General features: G+C 35.1%; 1 protein-coding gene across 2 annotated transcripts in view; it reads right to left on the bottom strand.

Moving 5' to 3' along the window:
- LOC131427867 (uncharacterized) overlaps window positions 1-24,031 on the bottom strand; it is a 184,884-nt gene that overhangs the window by 7,767 nt on the left and 153,086 nt on the right. For both annotated transcript variants that reach the window (XM_058591420.1, XM_058591421.1), the window contains exon 4: window positions 11,388-12,126. In XM_058591420.1, the coding sequence (XP_058447403.1) occupies window positions 11,503-12,126 (624 nt within the window). In that variant the 3' untranslated portion in view covers window positions 11,388-11,502. The remainder of the gene's footprint in view (window positions 1-11,387; window positions 12,127-24,031) is intronic.

Below are 24,031 nucleotides of genomic sequence, written 5' to 3'. Positions count from 1 at the left end.
TGTTTTGTTGTACAAAAAGTGGTTTCATTTTCCGCAACCCATCCTCGATTGTGGTTATTTCATGGTAGGCTAGGTATAAACTCGCAACGGTCTACTAGCTCCAGGTATTAACAGTTCCGCATTCTGCACATCAAGTCATAGGTTCCCATGTCAGTATTATATTTTAAGAATCTGCGGATGTTGTTTCTCATTTGCCACACGGGGCCCATTTCCATCCGCTATGAAGGGGATAGAAATGTCGGTCCATATTTACATCCGACGGTTGCTTACTTGGTTTCATCGTTCGACGCGCGCGTGTACGATTTTTGCTATATTCGTTGTATCATGTGATGAATTTCAGATCTCATCAAACATATGATTATTAAAATTTTGTTCATGGAACAACACGAAATACAGCACATAGTACTTATCCGTGCGATAAATACTTCAATCAGCTAGTCAACGATCTTGTCCTGATCATCATAACGGATAAAAGGTACATCACTAGCGAGCATTTATTCTGGCCGCCCAGCAGCCGCTGATCCCTCAACTGAAATCCCATTTTCATAATTTTCCACCTGAGTATCCATATTTAGTTGCGTTCATGTAGGTGCCGTGATGAGATACGTTCGTTTCTTCGTTCGCTGTTCCTGGCAGATGATTTTCCGGGTGAGATTTCATAATTTTTTCCCATGCACGGGCGCACGGACACAGGTACAATGCTCGTTATGAGAAACGAGGGAAAATACCTTGAAAGCAACAGAAATAAACTCGAGGGGGAAAACTCAGCAAAACAATGAAATTAATGTGATAACAGAATGCCAGGCATGTTTTGATACGTGAAGTAACAACCGAAAATTAGATTTGATTGTTGGCGTATTTTGTTTCGAATACAATTGGACAGAATTTGCACGTGGATTTGTTTAATTTAGTTGTTTCATTTTTTATTTCAATTCCCTTGAAAAAACGATGCCCCGTAAGCTCATGAGACAAACTATTTACAGCATTTGTTTTTCTCATCCGGTTTTTCGCTTGGGAGACAGTGGACACTAAAAGTGATAGTAGAACTTACAAGTGTCAACTGCATTGGATAGTATTGAGCACCGCTAGAGCAAACCCAGAACTCTTGATATGGCAGCCATTAAACACAGCTCCAACAAATATATCGGAGGATTGGTCTACGCCAGTCGTCGAGAACCTTTTGAGTTGAAAGAGCCAAAAATGTTACTGCTTTTAAAAGAGCAACAAAACATTTTCTCAACAAACAACAAATAGCTCTTGAATAAATAGTTTTTTATCTGAATAAATCCAAATGATTCCTAAGATTTACTATAAATGCGTGAGTAGTTGTTGACTTTGAATTTCTGAAATTTGTCATCAAATTCATGTGCATTTTTTTCTATAACAGTACTGAGGTAATTTCTGTCAATAGGTGCACTGGTTTCATCGCAATATTGATTTAGAAATAAAGTAATTCAAATTCATCAAATTAATCGCTTTGTCTTCGAAGCAAATCATTTCTTGTGTCACAACATTGACTGGGTTTTCCGTTCTCACAGTTTTATTACGCTTCGCTTGTAGCTTCACCCATCCCGATTCTGAGTGAAACTGCTCTCAGATGTTAAATTGGCACATCTATCCAAATAACAAGCGGAAAGTGCCCTTTGAGCCAATTTACTCTGATTCAACTGATTCAAATTGGCGAAAATTTTCGGTAAATAGAAAAAAACAAAATTTACCAAAGAAACCATGCGAGTTTCTGTTGTTTGAAGATTGTTTTGAAATAATTTTCAAGTTGTGTGGTAAATCTGGATAATCAGCGAGTACGGTAAAAATACGGCATGAGATGTATAATCAATGACAATTAACTGTCAAACTTCGACCACTTTGTAAAGGTTATAGCAATGTGAAATCTGCCCCTAAAGAGAATTCATACTGTTATACTACATTTAAAGAAAGCTTGAGGCAGTTTTCTTCTAATTTAAACCCTTTAATTCTCTTATGGGTGGCGCTTCTTCGAAAATTAAAAAATAGGAATGTTTCAATTTATTTAAATGTTTGGAGATGTATTTATGTTATCTCATTGGAAATACTTGAAAAGAAAAATTGCCGACATACTAATATAATATTTAAGGAAACTAATAGTCATATGTTTTTTTAAATAGTAACCGTTGTGACTGTATTCGAAATGTAATAGGTTTAAAGTACTATGTATTGTGGATGCTACGGCGAAGAGAAAACTAATGTAATTGCCTTATGAAATAAACGTATTTATGAAAAAAAACTACATGCAAAATTTTTTAAAACATACTTTCTGACACTTCCCATTTTTAATGTGGAACACATTTCTGTTTTCTATATAGGGGTGCAAATTAAAAAACTCAAGAAAAGTACACGTAGAAATGTGGTCCGGATTTGAACAATTACAGCTCAGTCTATTTTTTATCAATTATTAATATTATGTCACCATTTGATTGGAAATATTTCTACGTATTGATTTGAATGTTCTTAGCCATGTATTTTTAATTGTATATCATTGAAATGTTGATTAATAGCTAGCAGTGTCTTATTTTGTCTGCAAAAAATCTTCGAATACCAGATTTCCCTGCCATAGTCGACGGTTTTGAAGGAGTAAGCGAAATATCAAAGGGAAAGCAGCGCTCTGATTGGTCAATCGATGCAAAAGCGAAGCTGTTGGAAGCACGCGAAGCTAAAAGTATAAGCAAAATTATAGCTAACGTTTTAGTCCTACGTGTAGCATGCTAGAGGTAGGTTGTTGCTAGACAGCAAGACAAAAAGTGCCATAAAACGATTTGAAGCTTTAATTGGTATGCTCTGATTTTGTGTCATGCAAGCTCGGATGAAATTCCATGTTAGGTCGTTTTCGCCTGAGAAATTGACAACTACCCCAGGGTTAATTTTGAGTGCGTAAGAATAATTTCTAATTTATATAAGATGAACTCGATTGATAATGAGAAATAGTTTATCGCTTCAACCGAAATCGCAGAATGGTTGTCATGGTAGAGAAACGCTATAAAAATAACTGTTTGCATACAAAACTTGAACACAAGCTTGACGAAGAGAAGCTTAAATATCGATATCTGTATCGCAAGCATGTACAAATATACAATTGCATACATTTGGGCTATTGATGTAATTTCGTCGGCTACAAAACAAATTCAAATCACGACAAATAGAGTCTATAGTCTGCATTCGCGTGTTCGGTGTTGGTTCCTAATAAAGATCAATCTAAGCAGACTCTCGTGCATTTGCGGATTCAAAAGTGTGACTACTAATTGAAATTTTGGTTGCCTTGTTTCACATCAATGGCTCGAACAACCCCATGGGGCTGATCCTTGTAGTTTTCACCACATTGTATTAAGTTAATAAATTTTGAACGCTTCTAAGTACTTCAGCTTCATATTTTTTAATTCAGTTTTTCAGCTTTCTTTTTTCTAGAAAGAAAATCACAATAAACCATGTTTTTCCATTGAAGTTCTATTAGAAGGAAACGCATGGTGATTAGTTCTAGTAGTTATGCACCTTGCGTTTCCATCTAATAAGACTTTAATGGAGACGCACGATTGATTGTTAATTTTAAAGCAATAACAGCAGTATTGAATGAGAGGGTGCAATAGCCCTGCATCTTCAAACAGTTTAAAAAAATTGTTAACCTTCCTGACAAAGCTTAAAAGATCACAGATTTTTTATTACCTTTTTGATGGAGTGGCTGCTTCAAAAATCAAATAAAATTATAATCAATATGACAGTTATATTGTTGATATTTTGGGAAAACTGCCATGCAAGTTTTCAGCCACTTTTCGAACAGAAGCGTTCGGTTTCCGTTTGAATTACCCAAGTTTCCCCCTGATGAAATCAACTTACAGAATGTAAACAATGCACATTAAGCTGTGGCTACTTAAAATTTTGATTAATTTTACCCAGTGGAACCAAAGTTAGAGCAATTTGAGTGTGTGCGGATTTAAGCGGTAGACACTTCAATCATCGAAAAATCCAATGCTACTCAATTTTCGAGAAGATGTCGGTCTAATTTAGTAATTTTCATCCTTTTTTATTCAAATGGCTATTATCAGGAACTTTGGAGAAAGTCTGATGAGTAAGTAGGTTAAGCATTAATATTTTCCCTTTTCTATATCCGTTATGATTCCCTTTGAACTATGGACCTGAGGGCATCCGGCAATGATGGCTAACAGGCTGTTGAGAAGTTTAATCTGAATGGGAATGGTATAAATTTACAATAATGTTTTTAAGAAAATCTTGTTAGTCTGAAAACTTAAAGATATTAGCATGCAAACCGACAAAAGCTTTGTGGAAAAGCAACGCATACTGTCTAAAGTGACGATACAAATACAGTCAAAAAACTGGACAAACAAACCGACTTCAGCTATGCTTATGAAAATAAATGTATTATTCGGTTGCTCGGCAATCGATGTCAATTCAAAGTCAATTTCGTTTTCCGAGTTCCTATGGCACCCGTTTAGTGTGGGTGGCATTTCTCAGCTGAATCAGAATAACACTCCAGCTGTCCCAGAGGTATAAGCCTGTCAAACAGGTAAGCCGTGTGACATGCGGCGGAATTATTTCAGCCATGAATGGATTTACTGATTTCCTATACCATGCCGTGAAAAGCGACTTAAACAGAAATCCTTGAGTAAACGTATAAACACTTGACTAAATGGCTGCCGGAGCCAGGAAAAGTAGGCGGTAAAACGGAAAATCTTTGCTTTTGCCTATGTTAAGTAAAGAGTTTTGACATAGTGGGCGTTTCGATTCTTTGCGATTCATGAGACCTGAAGGTTTCAAATCATCGCAATAAATTATAATTTTCTATCATATCGCACAAAAAAACTAAAATGCTAAATGTTCATTAGGTGATGAAAAACACAACGCGATGGGAATAAGCTGGAAACATGAACAGATTCGATAGAAATTACGATTGCAAACCGTTTCTTGCTTTTGAACCTTCTAAAAGCCATTATCTATTAAAAAGCAGCTCCTAGCCTACCAAACTCCAATTACTAATAAATCAATCGGTTTTATTTTTTCTTCTATTTGCATCTAGAGTGTTCATTAGGGTGGGAAAAATTTTTGATTTCAGCGCCACCGAACTTTTCGTATTGCTCCTGGGTCCCATAAGAACTATGTAAAATTTTAGCTGCACTGATCTTTAGTCGATTTTTTTTTGTAAAAATCAGTTTCCTTATATTAAATCCCATTCAAACATTAAACATCGGGCGCAAAAATATCGATTCACCGATCGAGCAAAAATTTTTCATAATTCTTGTGGGACCCAAAAGGAACACGACAAGCTTGGTGGAGCTGAAATCAAAAACTTTGTACCACCCTAGGCTCTAACTTAGCGAACGTGTTGGAAATGGTTTGCACGGTTCAAGGGTTGAAGACAGTACGTTTAAGGCGTAAGTTTTTGATATTTTCTCGTTTCAAATCAAATTTTCTTTGAAATGATCAGTGGTATCGAAAAATCTGCCTGATGCTGTGTTTGAAAACACTTGGAATGGCATACCTCTACTGGTTCATCGAATATCTTGACTCTCGGGTGCAGAAATGCATTTCACGGAGCGGTTTCTTGAGTCGACCGAATAGAAAAAAGTCGCAGGGAGCCAAATCAAGAGAATTCGACGATTGCTGAATGGTATTCGTTTCGTTTTCAGCCAAATGTTCACGGGTATAGGTGGTGGAGCGTCATCGAGTTGATTGCTCACAAATCCGGTCTTTTTCCTTGAATTGCTTTCAAGTAAACATCTCATAACGCCTAAATAGCACTTCTTGTTTACGGTCTGGCCTTGTGGAAGGAATTTATGATACACAGCACCAGGCGCGCACCCAGAAATTTTTTTCGAAGGGAGTTTCAGAACACGATGATACGCATGAAAATATGTATATAATTAGAATTTTTGGATAAAGTCGATTGTTAAAAATTTGTAATTCATTTTGTAATTGACTTAAATAAGACGAACTTCATGCTAAATCATATTCGCAATTGGCAAAATTTTCTCAGATTTAAACGAAACTTTGTGGACATGTAGATTTTGTTTTAAAATGTCACATTGCAGGCTTTGTTTTTCAAAAATTAATCTAGACTGTCTTTTAAAACTTTTTAACCATTTTTATTCAAATAGTTGACGAAAAATGACAAATCCTACAAAACATTGTTATGCTGGTGATGTTCACAAAATAAGTCAAATTTTCGAATGAAAATACTGAAAAAGTTCCTAGTTGGATTTTACACTGAAAAAAATCGATCTTAAAAATTTGAAGTCAAATTGCAAACAATTTTTTATTTGAATGAAATTTTGTTCCAACATAGATAATAATGTTCTCTGCCAACCTTCCATACATTGTAAGATGGGTGTTTGGATGGGAAAACAATTTTTCTAACGAAAACTTTGCTCTTATCCAGGGCTGATATATCGGGTAACTAGGAACAGGTTATTCGGTGACATTTTATCACAAACTGAGATTCATTGCAAACTTGGATGATTATGACTTTCAGTTTAGTTTCGTTTTTAATAAAAAGGCACTGGTTGAAAAAATTCAGTTTGGACGAGAAATTTTTTTTTGTTTGAAAAACTGTTATCCCTTGAATGTGCCCATCTTTCAATGTACGATCAGTTGGTAGGAATCTTAATCACCTATCTTGGGACAAAATTTTATCAAAATCAATAATGGTTTTGTTTTGTAAATCGATTATAAATTTTTGAAATTAACTTTTTGCAGTGTAGGATTAGATAAGGATCTTCAGTATTCAGTATTCTTATTGAAAAATTTAACTGATTTTGTGAAAATCACTAGTATAACACATTTTTGTAGGATTTTTCATTTTCAACAAAAGCTGACTTTTTAATACATGTCCGGGAAGTTTCATTCAAATCAGAGAGGGTACTGACAACATTTGTTCTAGTTGGCGCGAAATTCGTCATATTTGTAGAGAAAAGTTTTCACAAAAAAAAAATATTTTTTTCCAGTTTCGGGAGGGGTTTGAGCCCCTAAAATCCCACCTTGTATACGCATCGCAGATGTACTCAATACAGCGTAAATTTGTCAAATGTCCAGGTATCAAGCTGAAAATTTAATAAAATATCAATGACAGATGTGGCAACCTAGACAAAAATCTAATCGGGTGACTGAGAGCGCCACACGGTGGTGATTCCGGAAACTATTGATCACGGTAGTATATGTTGTCACTATAAAAATAAAGTCATATTTTTCTGTGAAACACAATCAGTTTCAACGCTTCCGCCATTTTATCCTCTTGATTTCCCTTGTGGCGTTCAGAATGAAATAAAATCGACTCAACAAGGTTGCCGAACACACAAATGCAAAGGGAATTGATGGAGCAACGTGATCGATTCAAAATATATACACGACAGTTCTTAAAAGTGCAATTTTGATTTGGAAGACGAAGAACGAATCAAAGTCCCATCAATGTTCAAAGATGAAGAATTGGAGGAATTGCAAACGATCTTGCAAAATTTCGATCCGAAAGGTAGACAATCGGGTGCTGAATGAATTGAAACCAAGGGATTTTGAACGTCGTTTCTTCATGGAAGAACAACTGTTTCAACGGTACAAAAGAAAAGGTTTTTTGCATCGAATCGATACTGGCAATGAAAAGTAAGTCCATTACGATGATCCAAAACGTATCGATACCCCGTCTATGCATAATCATCGACGGCCGTTCAGAATATTCATGGCTTGAAGGTGTTGCTCTGTATATGATGGGACCAGTTGGGTGAGGTGTAGTATGAGCTACTGCAACCCAATGAAAGAATAACGAGGGAGGTCTACCAACAACAATTCATACGTTTGAGTCAAGCATTGCAAGAAAAATGGTGATGGCTAGCGATGGATAATACTTGTATTGAATTTGTAGCTATTTTAGAAAAATGAAGTCTCTCAACCTAGTTTTACCAATTATTGCTCCAGGTGACAGTTATTGTTTACAAACAGATTGGTACATTTGAATTTGTTTTACATTTTTTTATAAATATAAAAAATAGGTATACCTTATGATCACAAAAGAACCGGAATTTTCATTTTAAAATTCCCGCGCTTGTCCAATCGGTAAAGTTTTATTCTCTCAACGTTGGCAACACTTTTATACACATTCTGTCAAATTTTGACGCGTATCGTACGATTAGTTTTTGTTTGGCGTCTATACAAAGAAGAATTTTCGTGTGGCGATTTTTATAATGGATGAAAATTTAGAACAACGTGCGTGCATCAAATTTTGTGTTGCAAATGGATTTAAGTGTTCCGAAACGTTGAAAATGTTAGAAAAGGCCTTTGGTGAATCGTGTCTAGGAAAAACACAGGCATACGAGTGGTATAAACGCTTCAAAGGTGGTCGTACAAGCTTGAATGATGATGAGATCCCTGGCCGCCCAACAACATCTGTTACTGAAGAAAACATTGTACCGATTAGAGAGATAGCTGTGTTGTTGGGCATCTCTTATGGATCAGCCTAACACATTTTAACTGATATTTTGGGTTTGAAACGCGTCGCTTCTCGGCAAAAAAGCTGAATTTCATTCAAAAACAGCGTTGTGTTGATGTGGCCAAAGAGATGATTTCCAACGCAGATAGTGCCCCCACATTCATCGAATGCATCATAACTGGTGATGAGGTGTGGATCTATGAATATGACGTCGAAACCGCACAACAATCGACCGAATGGCGCTTCGAAGGCGAGCCGTTTCTACTTCTTTGTATAGAAACAAAAACTAATTCTACGATATGCGTCAAAATTTGACAGAATGTGTATAAAAGTGTTGCCAACGTTGAGAGAATAAAAGCTTACCGATGGGACAAGCGCGGAAATTTAAAAATGAAAATTCCGGTTATTTTTATCATAAGGTAGAATTCGCTCAAACTTCAGAAAAAATTTCCGAGGCCCGGAGGGCCGAATGTTATATACCATTCGATTCAGCTCGACGAACTGAGCAAATGTCCGTGTGTGTGTGTGTCTGTATGTGTGTTGTCAACAAAGAGGTCGAGATCTCAGAGATGGCTGGACCAGTTTTGATCAAACTAGTCTCAAATGAAAGGTCTACCCGTCACCCTGAACGCCATTGAATGGTTTTGAGATAGGACTTTTTACTTTTTGAGTTATTCAAAATTTTATGTCAAAATTTTTTTGCCAATATCTGTCACAATTGACCTTGAAAACGGAATATGTTTTTAGACGTAGATTTCGCAAGGTAATAGCTATCCAACAAGCCATAGATTGTAAGAATCCATCCATTTTTTGCGGAGATATCGATATTTTTGTGTAAGTGACTTTTGCCTAATTAAAGTTGTAAGAGTTTTGAGCGCTAAATGACAAAGTAATATTTGGGAGCAACGTGGAACACGACTTTTTATACAATAGTTTCGAAGTACCAAAAAGACTGTGTACAGCATACTTTTTCGTGAAATTTTGCTTCGGACCGATTTTAGCACGGTTCGTTTTTGGCAACATAATTGTTCGAATATGAAACATGTCAACCAGATGATGGCAACATTTTCGAGTTGAAAGCAATTCCATAATTATATTGATCCGAATCTAAGATTCAAATGAAATCTAAGAACTATCTAAGATTCAAATGGAAGGTCTTAAGATCCTATTAAACATCTTGCTTCTTAGTCATATCCAACTTCAGGATGATTAGTATGAAAATGTCCATTTCACAGGTTTATCGGGTTTGTAGATTTGGATAGTCGATAACCAAATAAACTTAATTCAGTTTTAGTGGTATTCAGTTTTCGATTCGAAAGGTATTTAAAAATTTAATTCGCGCTACGATTTTTCAAAGATGTCTACACTGATTTTTAAACATTTTGAATCAAATGTAAACCATACAGCTTTTAGGTGAATTTAACTGACTTCGGCTACACCGACTTTCGAATTCCGGTTCCAGTATCGAATCGTTTCTCAAAGCTCAATCGATTTCTCAAAAAAGGCCAAATCGAATTTTTTCAAAAACAAAAATTCAAATGACCCATACAAAATTAATGAATTTTATCTGATTCTGGAATTACATGGTGATATTCATACCGATATAGAAGTTGACAATCCAAAAAAGCTTCAAAGTTGGACTCAAAACTACAGCAATTTATTCGTCATATTCACCCTCATTCTGAATAACGACGTATTGATATTTCTATCGTATTACATTTGTATTCCGAATAACGCTACCAAAATCAAAAGTAGCTAAGATTCGACCGAACAACATTCGATCGAAAAATCAATACGTCGTTATTCAGAATAGGGGTAATTAATTTATGGCCATACGAATCGTTTTCGGTTATGCTGGTTCCTGAATACCGGTTCTGGTAGTACCGTAAATAACCGTAAACTCTAAAGTGGAACTTATTTCGACATCTAATGGAATATTCAATCGATTGTTACACGTTTAGATTTTAAATTCGATTCGATTTGCAGTTTCGACATTGCAGAGTAATAAGTGAATAAAACTTTAAATTGCCGCTTGAAACTACGGTTATTGAAATAATGTCATGAGAACTAAAGCACCGAAGAATATTCATGCAAAAAACACATGCGGATTGATAAAAAAGGTATCATCTCACTGTTAGGTTGATTAAGCACGTTTTTATTAAGGAAGATTCTTTGAAAATGTACGACAAAGATGACATCTTTAGATTACTTCACGCTCAGAAGTCAGTTTCAGATATCATGGCTCTTGTAAAATGTTCCAGGGCTACTGTATTTCATGTCAAGGCGTTAGTTGGACTCCCAATAGTACCAAGAAAACTTGGAAGTGGTCGGAGACGATCTGTAAGAACGCCAGAGTTGATACAATCCATTAAGATAAAAGTAACTCGTAATCCCGTTCGGAGCATGAGAAAGATGACAAAGCATGCTAACTCCTCTAAAACAAAGAATTGGAGAGAAATATCATCAAATTAAAAGAAAAGCTTCAGGCGTCGTCTAGTAGCGGTCATAGGTGCAAATTGAGGACGTATTGAGTGAAGAGGAAACTTAATCTTCTAAAAACATTTCAAATTAATACAGGTTATTTATAAAGTTGATGATAAAGATGTATGAGTCTCATTGTTTTCTGACACATACTGTATTTCATTTTGAAGATAACGCTGCACGGACAATTAATTGAAAAACAAACACAATATTGATATGAAAAAAAATATTAAGAAATTTATATCAGATTGAATGTAACATTACGATGAATGGAACGTTGTGTATCATAGAATTCCGTCTTTAAAATTCAAGTCAGTATTCAAATTCCGGTAAAATTAATATGTTTACCGTGATGGGAACAAAAATAAATTCTTTGGCGATTGGGATTGCTATTGCTTTGTACGCATACCTACCGCAAAGTAAATGCTAAAGCAGTTTTTCTACTCACCTCCACCTTCTACAGAAACTGACGAGGAAGAGGCGTTAAAATTAGTATGATTGCTCCATTGTGATTACACTGTACGGATCTTGCGGTTTCCTTGTATTCTATTCGGGGTTGATCTTTAACCAAATAGCTTATCCTGGATGTTGAATAAGTAGCTTAGCCGATAATCCCCACTTTTCAGCTTATCATTTGGCTGATGCCCTTGCAGCTGCCGTCGATGTGATTTCTCCGTGTCCTTAAGCAGATTGTTGCTGTCGTAATACTCGTCTTCATCACGTTGTTCATTCAGAATCCTAATCGGTTGTAACAGTCGGTTATCCGGAGAGAATTTTAGTTCTTGTGAATGGAAACCATCCTTATTCAAAGCATTTTCCGCACCTTGTAGCTCTTGCTGCTGCTCTAATTGGCGTTGTTCCTGCATCAATGTGAGCACCCCGCTGCCATCATTATTGCTGAGACTGGTACTGCTAATTGATTTGTGTTCGTCAAAGTCGTCTCCGCTACCACGACTGCGGCTGTGATTGTTTGCTCTGCTTACGGTAGCCTTCCGTTCCGCCGACGATTCCAAATCGTAGTCCTCGCTGTCAAGCCGTCGTTCTGGTGATAGTTCGTAACGATGCGGATAGGGAAACGAGTTGGAATGAGTCCGGCTGGAAACCAGTGCGCTCTCCTCCACGTTCGGGGGAAACTCGCGGTGACTTCGCTTCCCAATCTCGCGCAAAAGGACTTTATTACGTTCAACCTGCGGAGAGGAAATGGAAATAATTGCATTGTATTATCGACTAACTATAAGCCATCAACAGCAGATAATACTTGTCGGTTGGATTCATTTGGGTATGTTACGTAATAATTCGGTTGACATGTACTGGCCGGAGATTTGACCATACTACGGATCGATTGTTTCTTCATTAAGTACAACGAGGCTAGTGATAAACAGGATGTTATTATCTTGGCAAATCTTGGAGGCCCTACTATTAGGATAATCAGCAGGCTCAACAATGAAAACCAATTTAAACCATATTAACGCTTGGATTGAACTAGAATTAATAATTCAATTTGTGTCACGCCGAGTCAATCAAGCTGAATTATGTTGTCGTTTGTTTCATTAGAACGCAATATCATAGCTCTTATTTGCACTCAATAGTGGAAAATATATCTTTGAATTAAAGGAACATTTATTTTATAATCCAATTACTGGCGTTAATCGCATTGATAGTGCATCGAAATCGAATTCGTTTGTCATCTAAGCCACACATCATTTAGGCATCATTATCGATCAGAAGTTGTGTATGAATTAATGTGCAAATCCTACTCAATTTCGCACACAAATCTGTAATAATTGGTAAGATTGCACTTTGATTCAAGGTGTCAATAGGTGTATTAAAAAAAGATGATTATGCAAGGACAGCTTGCTGCAGGTCCCGAAACTGACACTTAAACTGAGTTTAAAAGTTCGGTGTTGAACATATCATCACACACTCCACATACTAATACCCTATACGTTTTACGATAACTTAAGTTCCATAGGATCTCGGATTTGGGTCTTGCTTTTCCTTAATAGAATTGCCTGCAAAACACTTTTCATGAAAAAATTTTCAAATGGCTATCACTTCTGATTCGGGAGATGTAATGGTATAAGTGACTTAACCGACTAACCACATTTCATCAGCTGAATTTTTTCGAAGATGACTCAATGAATCTCGATAAATTTATGCTTATTTGAAAGCTAACAATGTTGATCAAATTTGGAAGAGTTAGATCAAACATTACCGGTTCGAGAGATGTGATAATATATGTCACGTAATCATCAAATCCCACTGTTATTAAATGAAAGAATCGATTCCAAAAGACTTAGAGTCGTTTGAAAGTTGCTATTAAGATAAGCTCACAGCACTTATGATTAAGGATAGAATCTTATAAATGTTTTAATGAAACTATTGAATCGTGAATTATTTACGATTCGCAGTCAGGTCATCAGTGCATTAGCGGATTATGTGCTAATGCCACCTCGTGATGTGGTCCGAAACGGGAAATTAGCGTGACAAAAATATTTTCACTATTAAATATTAGTTTTTGTAGTTGGTGTCTTCACAAAAGTTGTTTGTAACCAAATGGCGCTCCTTTTGATGAAAAATGTTACTAGGGTGGTCCTCATTTAGATTGAAATCTGAAATCTAACTTTCTTAATTGAACTCAAAAATGACTTTGTTGTACAATAAAGTTGTAGAAAATTTGATTTTGAACAACTTTGCTGAAAAAAGCACCTCTCTAGCTTTTCATTTGATCGAGTTACATCAAATTTCCCGAATAAATGTAGGGTGGCTCTTGAAAATTCACTTTTTTTGTTCTAACCTTTTTTTGGAACGTTCTACGGAAAAGTTGTCTTCAGAAGAGTTGTTGTACTAATCATTGTGCATAATTTTGTTCAACCAAGCTTTTTCATATGAGTTACAAGTAAAAAGTTATGATTATTTTTTCATCAAAAACTAGTCAAGCTTCAAATATCAATATTCATTAGATGCCAGATCGATAAAAATGTATCCTATGCTGTTACTGAAAGGTCATAATATAAGTAAAAATTTAAGAGAAAATTGGGAGGTTGTTATTTTTTAAACTTATTTAAATTAGTTTTAAAAATACCTTCAAAAAACTCAAAACCATTGCATAACTCTTAAACGCCTTAACGTATCAACATACTTCCTTCAGCAGAATAATAGTATCACATTAGTTCTACAAGTGTTCTATACATTGTCCTTCCCAGAAATAAGACACACAAAAACTACAGCCGAAAATAGATTGCAGAACTATTTTTATTAATTTATTACCAAAATAACTACTTCAATTGAGTTTGAGCAACTGAGGATCAGAGATACTGTGTAATATGATTATTTCGAACTAGTTGGCCATGGTAAATCTATGAACAGAAATTTTCATGATTTTCAATCTAAATGAGGACCCTAGTAACATTTTTCATCAAAAGGAGCGCCATTAGGTTACAAACAACTTTTGTGAAGACACCAACTACAAAAACTAATATTCAATAGTGAAAATATTTTTATCACGCTAATTTCCCGTTTCGGACCACATCACGAGGTGACATTAGTAGTTCAACATAATCTGCTAATGCACTTGATTACTTAACAGATCGGCTGAAAAGTTCGTGTCGTTTCTATGAGAGGGCACCACTAGAATTAAATCCATACCATTTTCAGTTAGTACCAACCTTCAAAAGATACGTGTATAATTTGACAGCTGTCTGATTAGTAGTTTGTGAGATATTGCATTTCGAGTGAAGCTACTTTTGTTATTGTGAAAAAAATGGGAAAAAAGGAATTTCGTGTGTTGATGAAACACTATTTTTTGATGAAAAAAAGTGCCGCCGATACCAAAAAATAGCTTGATGAGTGTTATCCAGACTCTGCAACGGGCGAAGCAACAATTCGTAAGTGGTTTGCAAAATTTCGTACTGGTCATATGAGCACCGAAGACGATGAACGCAGTGGACGTCCAAAAGAGGCTGTTACCGATGAAAACGTGAAAAAAATCCACAAAATGATTTTCAATGACCCTAAAGATATCAAAGGAACGTGATGGACATATTATTCACGAATATTTGGATATGAGAAAGCTTTGTGCAAAATTGGTGCCGCGTGAGCTCACAATCGATCAAAAACAACAACGAAAAACCATGCTGAAATTGAACGAATTGGGCATCGAATTGCTCCCTCATCCACCGTATTCTCCAGATTTGGCCCCCAGTGACTTTTTCCTGTTCTCAGACCTCAAGAGAATGCTCGCTGGTAAAAAATTCAGAAGCAATGAAGAAGTAATCGCTGAAACTGAGGCCTATTTTGAGGCAAAGGACAAATCGTACTACAAAAATGGTATCGAAAAGTTGGAAGATCGCTATAATCACTGTATCGCCTCTGATTGCAATTATGTTGAATAATAAAAACGAATTGTGGCAAAAAATGGGTGTTTCTATTAAACGATACAAACTTTTCAGCCGAACTGTTATATCTCAGGAACAGGAAGTGACAGCCATTTGATCTTCGAATTTGGGTAATGATTCGATAGTAGCTTTCAAACAAACCTAATATTGTTAAAATCGGATCTCTGAATATTCAGCGATAAAAAAGACTTTTTGTCGGTTACATCACTTATACCATCATATATCCGGAACTAGAAGTGACTGCCATTTGATCATCAAACTCGATCCACAATGCAATAGTAGCTTTCAAATGAGACTAAGCTTGTTGGTATTGGTTCAGCCATCTCTGAGAAAATTAGGTGTTAAAACAACAACGTGTTTTGTCGGTTACGTCACTTATACCATAATATTTCCGGAACCAGAAGTGACTTTATATGCACCATTTACCCAACAAGCAGATATGTGCTTCTGGGGCTCAATCGATTAACGGTCGTTCTTTGTGATTTAATGATTGTCGGTTCAAGTCGAGGCGGTCGTTATTAGTCATTGTTTTTTTTATGAATTTTATGTCGTGGAATTTTTGAATCACATAATAATGGTGAACATTTAGGGGTTTTTGGTTTGTACAAAAAAGCGCATATTTTGTTTCATGTTTTCTTCTCGTTTCGCTCTAATGAGCCGATGGCGAAACGTGAAGGAAAACATTTTATTCTGATGTTTACCAGACCTTTTTTCTATTAAAAATCTGATGCCTAGCAAACCCCTTCAGATTGATTTGGCTATAACTTTCTCATTTTCGAAAAGACACTCATTAAATATGCATCCAATACTGTTTTCCACAGACAGTTTAAAATAAAATATCACAAAATAAGTTCAAGACGCGTTCTTTTAAGTTTTATTTGTTTGGTTAATTTTTTGATTAATGAGAAAACAGTCAACTTTTTTTTCAACATATATTCTCAGAGTGTCCGTTTGATGTGTTACAACTACTCTACTACTTTTTTTTCGACCGAGTAGAGTATTTTTCGTTGTTTAACAATATTTTTGTTAAGGCATAATGAGGCAGCCTTTTATTTTTAATTAGTGTTGAGCATCAACATTTTCGATTATTCGATGAGTTCTTCTTCAACAATGAAGTTACAGTTAAAACAAATTACAAGAATTCGTAAAACAATGATAATGGTTTTTCTAACACTAGGTTTTTCTTACGCTAGAACATGATTTTACAGATCAAGAGTAACACATTTGTTTCTAGTAACGTTTTAAGATATTTAGACGTGAAATTGAGAGAACTAAGATTATTGATGAATTATAACTTTTTGTTTATTTCATTTAGGCGAATTAAAAAAAATCAACTAAAATCTTAAAAGTCGAGATATTTGATGAACAAGTAGGGGTATGCCAGTCAGAATATTCTCAACTAAATTTCAAAGACATCATCAGATTCAGGTTGTTATTTTCCTATAGAGTATGTCGTAGAAGCAGATGCGATAGCATGTAGCTGCCAAAAAATATCATTAGCACAATGAAAATTCAGTGATGCGGAAAATGGTGCAAAAAAACAGCAAGCCACTTCGTTCCAGAGCAAGTACAAATAACGTTTTCTGGCATCTAGCTTTCCCATTTAAAGCAAGGGACATGTGCCGTTGAAAGTTTCCTCGTTATTCCACGTGAGCAAGATTACACACTCATCGTATTATGTTTTATGAAATCTGATGAGATCATGCATCACCAGCAGTTTATATTTTATATAACAGTATATTTTGTATTCAACCAGCACAGATTGTACATTGGATCGAAAAGTAAATAGTCAATTACTATTGTTTCGCACCTTTTTGGAAATTTATGAATACGAAACTGATTTTGTTGGGTCCAAAATGAAATAGAATGTTTATTTCTTTGGACAGAGGTCTAGCGTATTTCGCTCAGAGTAAATGGTTGTTTGATAACTACTGCAAACACTTTTGGTACCGGAGATATAATCTTATATGTTAGCATAGTCCTTTCTGTTTCAAAAGAATTGACAGCCGATTTTGAGCGTACAGGATAAATGCATACGACCCTACTGCCACAAAGAATCCTTCCAGATCAGGGCTTGAACATACGATAAACTGGTTTGTAAGACCAGCGCCTACATAAAACCGCCAACCCAGGCTACAAATCTTATAAATGACGTAACCGATAGGCCGAATTTTCAATTATCCGCATAGTTGTCTCGAAGGTGAGTGTACAGTTTTTAACAATATTATACTCGTTTGAAAGTTACTATTGGGTTTTTTAATAAGTTAATAATGCTCATAGCGAACATTTTCAGTTCTGGGATATCATCGTATTAGTGACGTAATAAAAAAGCGGTTTTTATTCACAACTTTTTTTCAAATATTGCTTAAACATTTGCAATTACCTGAAAATAGCAATCAACTCGGCACACGAAAAATATAATCTTAAAGTTGAAAGCGAAATCAAAGAGCATCCAAAAATAAATGATGATTAACAACCTTCTTTTCCAAATGAATTTAGACGGAACCACTGGAAATAATAGCACTTAAATTTGCAATTTATTTGCTAATTTTTTCCAAGAAATACATCATATGCCGAGACAGGCGGTGTACATGACTACTTTTCCTTTATACCGGAGCTTTTTAATTACATCAGTGTCAACTAACTATCAAAGCAAGAAACATTCACTGCACTTGAAAACCTCAACGCAGCAAAGCGACCCGGACCTGACGGAAAAACACCATTATTTTTTAAACAATTACCAACTGAACTCACAACACCATTACGTCATCTCTTCAACTTATCTCTAAGAACAGGAATATTTCCAGAAACATGGAAATTCTCCTTCCTAGTGCCGGTCTTTAAATGAGGCTCAAAATCAGACATACGTAATTATCGAGGAATTGCCATTATCTCGTGCATTCCAAAATTATTTGAAAAAATGATCAATGTAAAAATATTTCAACAAGTAAAAAATTACATAACCCCAAAACAACATGGCTTTTTCAAAGGTCCGTTCTACTTCATAAAATCTCTTGAAATTCATTACATTCACTTTGGAAGCTATGGACAATGAAAACTATGTAGAAACTCGTTATACTGACTTCAGCAAAGCTTTAGACAGAATTGACATAACATTATTACTATTCAAAATAAAAAAATATAGCATTGAACAAAAACTTTTGGAATGGCTTGAATCATGTCTCATAAAACGCAAACAAATTGTATGCTATCAAAATACATACTCCAAATCAATAAATGTCACTTCAGGTGTTCCCCAAGGTACGCATTTAGGTATTCTTCTTTTTATCTTAAACGTAAACGTACTAAAAGTACTTTTATATGCAGACGACATGAAGCTCTTTACGAAAATAAAAAATGCTGTAGATGCTAAAGTATTCCAATATGAAATTAACGTATTCAACATTTGATGCAATAATAGCTTATTCCAACTAAACGTTAAGAAATGTAGTTCAATATCGTTTAGTAGGAAACCAACCTGTAGAAAAAGTAAAATTATTAGAGACCTAGGAGTAATTTTAGACTTTAAACTTACTTTCGTGGAGCATTATAATACAATTGTCAATCAAGCACACAGTATGTTAGGGTTTATAACGTTTCAGACATAATTTTCAGGAACCTTACACAATAAAATTATTATATACAACCTTTGTCAGGCCAATTTTGGAATACTGCAGCATAGTATGGAACCCATGTACCTCCGTACACGAAGAACGCATCGAATTTTTTCAGTTGCTACAGTGAGGTCACCGATCAAGTTCAACTGGATTTTGGAGAATCTTTCCGGTTCTGAAAATATTTTCAGATATGTGACGTAATCTACACACTAATCACACAATTCCTCATATTTTTCTGATATTCTTTACCTCCATTGAAAAAATAACAGTTCGTTGATATCTGATTATTAGAGCATTTATTTATCTAGTGCTTAGCCAAGATTTCCAAAATACTTGCATAGTATATTAAGCTAATTAAAGCTTTTCTTAGCTTAGTTGTCGCTTTTAAGTTTAAGTTTCTTGTGATTCATCAAATGCCAGTTAAAATGGCATTTTGTACCAAATACATGATACTTGTGAGTAATCTCAAATATACAAATTATTTAATAATACTACATCGTCGATTGTTTTGACTTTCGATATTTAGGAAGCCTACAGTTGATGGATATATGTATTTTTACAATCAAAATATTGTAGTTCGTTCTAATCGTGTAAATTAATGTCATCTGAGAACGAGATATCCAAAATTAAACTTTGTTACAGTGGATTTAACATACGTTCCATGTATTCGGATTTATTTCCATTAATTATTATAATGGAACATTTCAAAAGATAGTATAACTGGCGAATCGCCGTTTAAAAAAGCGACCATGGTCGTGGACGAATTGGAATCACCATACTGTTGTGTATTACTTTGAGCTTTCGAACCATGGGTTATTTCAAAACACTAGTCTTATCAGTCATTATGCGACATCGATCTATACGAAATTTTGCTATGAATTTTTCTATGCTCCTGTATGATTTTGCATGTAAAATAACAATAAATTAATAACAAGAAGATGGTTTCAAGCAGTTCGGTTCCACATCTCATCCAAGTAAGTCGATAAACCAAAACCGCAACAACGGTGCTTCCTTCACACCAACCCCAAGCAACCCCAGTACACCTGTGACAGTCAGCAACAACAGTGAAGCATCCCCTTCAACTTAACCATCCAACGTATCCCCTATAGAACAAAGTACACCAGCTGCAATTAACAGCTTCTCATCTAACCAACCAGCAACTGCAAACAATGTACAACAAGGCGCATCTACAGCAACTAGCAACGGTAATGGATGACGAGATGAACCACGAACAAACTGCCCCTCAATCCTCGCTGGAGGAAAATGGAAGCTCCTCTCCCCCTAGAAAAAGGGTGACATCGAGATCCAATACAAAAAAAAATTTATCTAAAAACTCAACTAAATCGGCCACGTAAAGCTTGTACGTAAATAGGCCTGAATAAAATATCTTTTAAATAAAAGATGGTTTCAAGATTTTTCAAATGTTTTGACGTGCATACGGCTCACTTTAATATGAAGCACCTTTTCAGAATTTACCCTCTGGGAGAGTGATAAGTTTTACATCGTGAATATCTCTTATCTGAAGTATCAACAAAATTTCTGCTGCATAACATCGGAAATATGATCGGAAGCCACGAATAATTCAAAATTCAAGTTTTTTTTAATCAACAACAAGCATCAAATAGGAAAACTCATGACGGGTGTTTGCCTTTCTCTTACCCAAGACGATAGTACACTGAAGTCTTTTTTATGCGAGTTTACGTACCGCATTAAAAAACCGCATAAAACCGCATAACTCTGAAAATTCGCATAAAAAAACCGAAGAAAGGAAACCGCATAACTCTGAAAATTCGCATAAAAAACCGCATAACTCTGAAACTTCGCATAAAAAACCGCATAACTCTGAAACTTCGCATAAAAAAACCGCATAACTCTGAAAATTCGCATAAAAAAACCGCATAAATCAGAAACTTTGCATTAGAAAAACCGCATAACTCTGAAAATTCGCATAAAAAAGTCGCATAAAAAACCACATAAAAATAGACCGCATAAAAAAAGACCTTAGTGTACCGAGGCTGTAAGCGATTTTTTTCTGAAATAATTACTGCGATTTTTTTAAAATGAAAATTGCCTTATTCTTTACTATACGAGGCTGGGTGTCAATAAAAATTTCAAACCTAGCCGCGTTAGTTTTGCTGTCATAATTCCAAGTCTAATTTCGGACGATTTTACCGAGTATATGCACCAAAAACCAAAAGTTTTGTTTGAATGCAAATCAAATCGGTAATTGCAATCCAAGGTTCTTTTCAGGGCTACAGATCATCATAAAGAATGATTTGAAATTTATTTTTACTAAATTTACTAAAAACAAAACTTCTTTACAAGTTATCAAAATTTTCTAACAATTTATTAAATACGTTGGTGTTGTACTTACATAAAATATAAATCGCATAATAATAACGAAACAAGCTTTTATACTAAATTGAAGCATTATTTTCCCATTTCAATAATTAAATAATGCCTCATAGGCATGATATTAAAATGAACTATTGCTTTGATGTAAGTTTGCTACCGCTTTTTATTTGGGATGTTGTACTTGATGTTTTGACGTTTCCGTCTGAAATTGATCTTTGCAGCATGTTTTTTATCTTTACGTATTCGTGATTTGTTTTGCGGTACTAATTCTGAAGATGTAGAAGTGGCGGGGGTTGGTGGCCCGAGTATCTTTTATTAATAAATTATATGCACAGTAAGTCGCCCATGTACCGGTATAATTTCACGTGTTTGCGTGTTGTCGTTTGTACAGGAACACGCTGTTTTTTTTCGGAGCTAAATTTCTAGTTTTAGAATATAATATATGTAGCAAGAATCAAATAACATTCAATTCCCTAAAACGTAGTATCGCTGAAATGGTATTTAAAACTATACAAAATGGTATGACGTATACAATTGTAACCTTGCCCATGCGATACCAAACCCCCAAAATAACTAAAAAACATTACATTTTGTTTTTTTAAATCGTGATTGTTCGCCAGAATATTCATTGGGGTAGGGTTGCCAAATTTTGCGCGGAGTTGGTTGACCCAGTTGTATACTTTACGTAAAGTAATGTGTACTTTGATATTCATGAAACGTAAAATATTTCTTTTAACTAAATTTACGCTAATATTAATGATTATAAGGAATAATATACATGAAAAATATGTTACTCAAACAAATTGAAATGATTAACACATAGAAATAAGAGATCACAATCATTAAAAGTTGGAAGTTGTTTATAAAAAAAAGATGATTCCAATATTGTATGAATTAAATGCCACCTAAACTTTTAGCATTTAAAATTCATGATAGGACTTGTCACAGATTGAACTCGAAAAAAGCCCGTCCATCAGTATAGAATCTGCTGCTGTTCTCTGAAGACGTCAGACCTCTCCCCAAGGTAGAACACGCACGAACTGATTCGATGAAGCGTCAATATTGTAAACGCCGATTGAACCAAATTTTCACGGATTTTCCAATAAATGTAGACAAAGAAAAAAATAGCAGCGATTCCTATAGAAAGTTCACAAATGCTGCCGAAACTATGTTTAGAATAGGTAAAATACTAAAATTTAAGGTATGAGTTTTTTTACGTACCTAGATAATACAAAACGGAACGCCAACTTTTTTCATTGATAAACGATGTCCATTGACGCATTTGAAGTGTTTCACATATTTTATCAAACTCGGCTAACCTACGCCAGCGCTGAAATTGATTGAAGTCGATTATCCTTTGACTTTATGTCTCAATTCATCCAGAATAGGGTTTGCTATCTTATGAGCTTATCTTCGAGGCGAAGAAGAAGTTCGCTCATTTCCAAAATATTTTGGTCGTTGACGTTGATGGAATTGTTGACGTTTTCTTTGCCACTATGTAACGAGGTCTCGTATGACTGTATGCACTAGCCTAAGCGTTCGAAAAAGTAAACAGCACCCGATGACTGTTCGAGGCATAAAAATCATATTCATTAAACTATTCATCACACTATTTTATTCAATTAAGCAAATTCATCTGATTAGATCGAAGACCATTTGCTGTTTTGTCGAAGCTCCAATTTTTAGGGGAAGGTATGAAAAGCGCTCTTACTTGCCAAAAAGCCCCTTCTATTTTTAAGCATGCATGACTTTGTTAAACGAAAGTTTTATCACTAATAGTATCTTTGCTAAGGATCTTAGTGGAAAACAGGGAAAAGCTGAAAATATTATTAGCCAGCTTTTCGATTAAAGATTTTTCTTCTACTAAATAAGCATTTCATCCGCTATTTCTTTGAAATACTACTTTTCTCGAAACAGTCACTTCACGGACATTTCAAGGAGCATAATGCATCATTGTTGAGGGGCAAAATGTCTCTTGCTGTGTGACTTACCACTGATTTGTTAGGAGGCAACTCTTTAACTGTCATATTTATGAAGGTTTCAATAGGTTTTAATTTTTTAAAAACCTCTTTAGATTTGAAAAAATCAGGAATATTTTCTGTATTGTGAGGAATCTTTCTGATATTTTCCAGAATTTTTCGAAAAACATGTCCAAAATTTTCGGTTTTTTTTATTTGCACTTACGGATTCAGTACCACTCTAGATTTTACTTCAAAAATAAATCAGCCATGAGTACATTACGCTGTTTTATAATAATATCTGACTTTAAAAAAAACGAATCAAGGTTTTTTCATGCGTCTCCATCAAATTATTATCCGATGGAGACGCATGGTATTTAGTATTACACCACATGCCTGCAGAACAAAATACAATATATTTCCATCTACAAGCTTTCTAGGCTTGAGTATTAATATTTAATAATAATAATAATAATAAGATAATTTCATATTATATGTTATTTATATAAGGAGTGTATCGAAAATAAGCTATCCACATACATTTGTGTTGCTCGCAAGGATGGCTTTTATCGTATCAAAGAACGCTCACCAGCAATTCTTCACACGATTGAATCAGTGCCATCAAAGAGAGACGGATATCATCGCAACAAAAAAAAACCGGCATGGCTCATTTAACATAGAATAAACACCAGTGTGAGAGCGAATTTCTCTCGATGACCTGTCTGAGAATCAAAGGTTAGCTCGCTGCTGTGGAGATTCGCTATG

The sequence above is a fragment of the Malaya genurostris genome, chromosome 2, assembly GCF_030247185.1.
Source record: "Malaya genurostris strain Urasoe2022 chromosome 2, Malgen_1.1, whole genome shotgun sequence".
NCBI lineage: Eukaryota > Metazoa > Arthropoda > Insecta > Diptera > Culicidae > Malaya > Malaya genurostris.
This window is presented reverse-complemented; position numbering and strand designations above follow the sequence as displayed.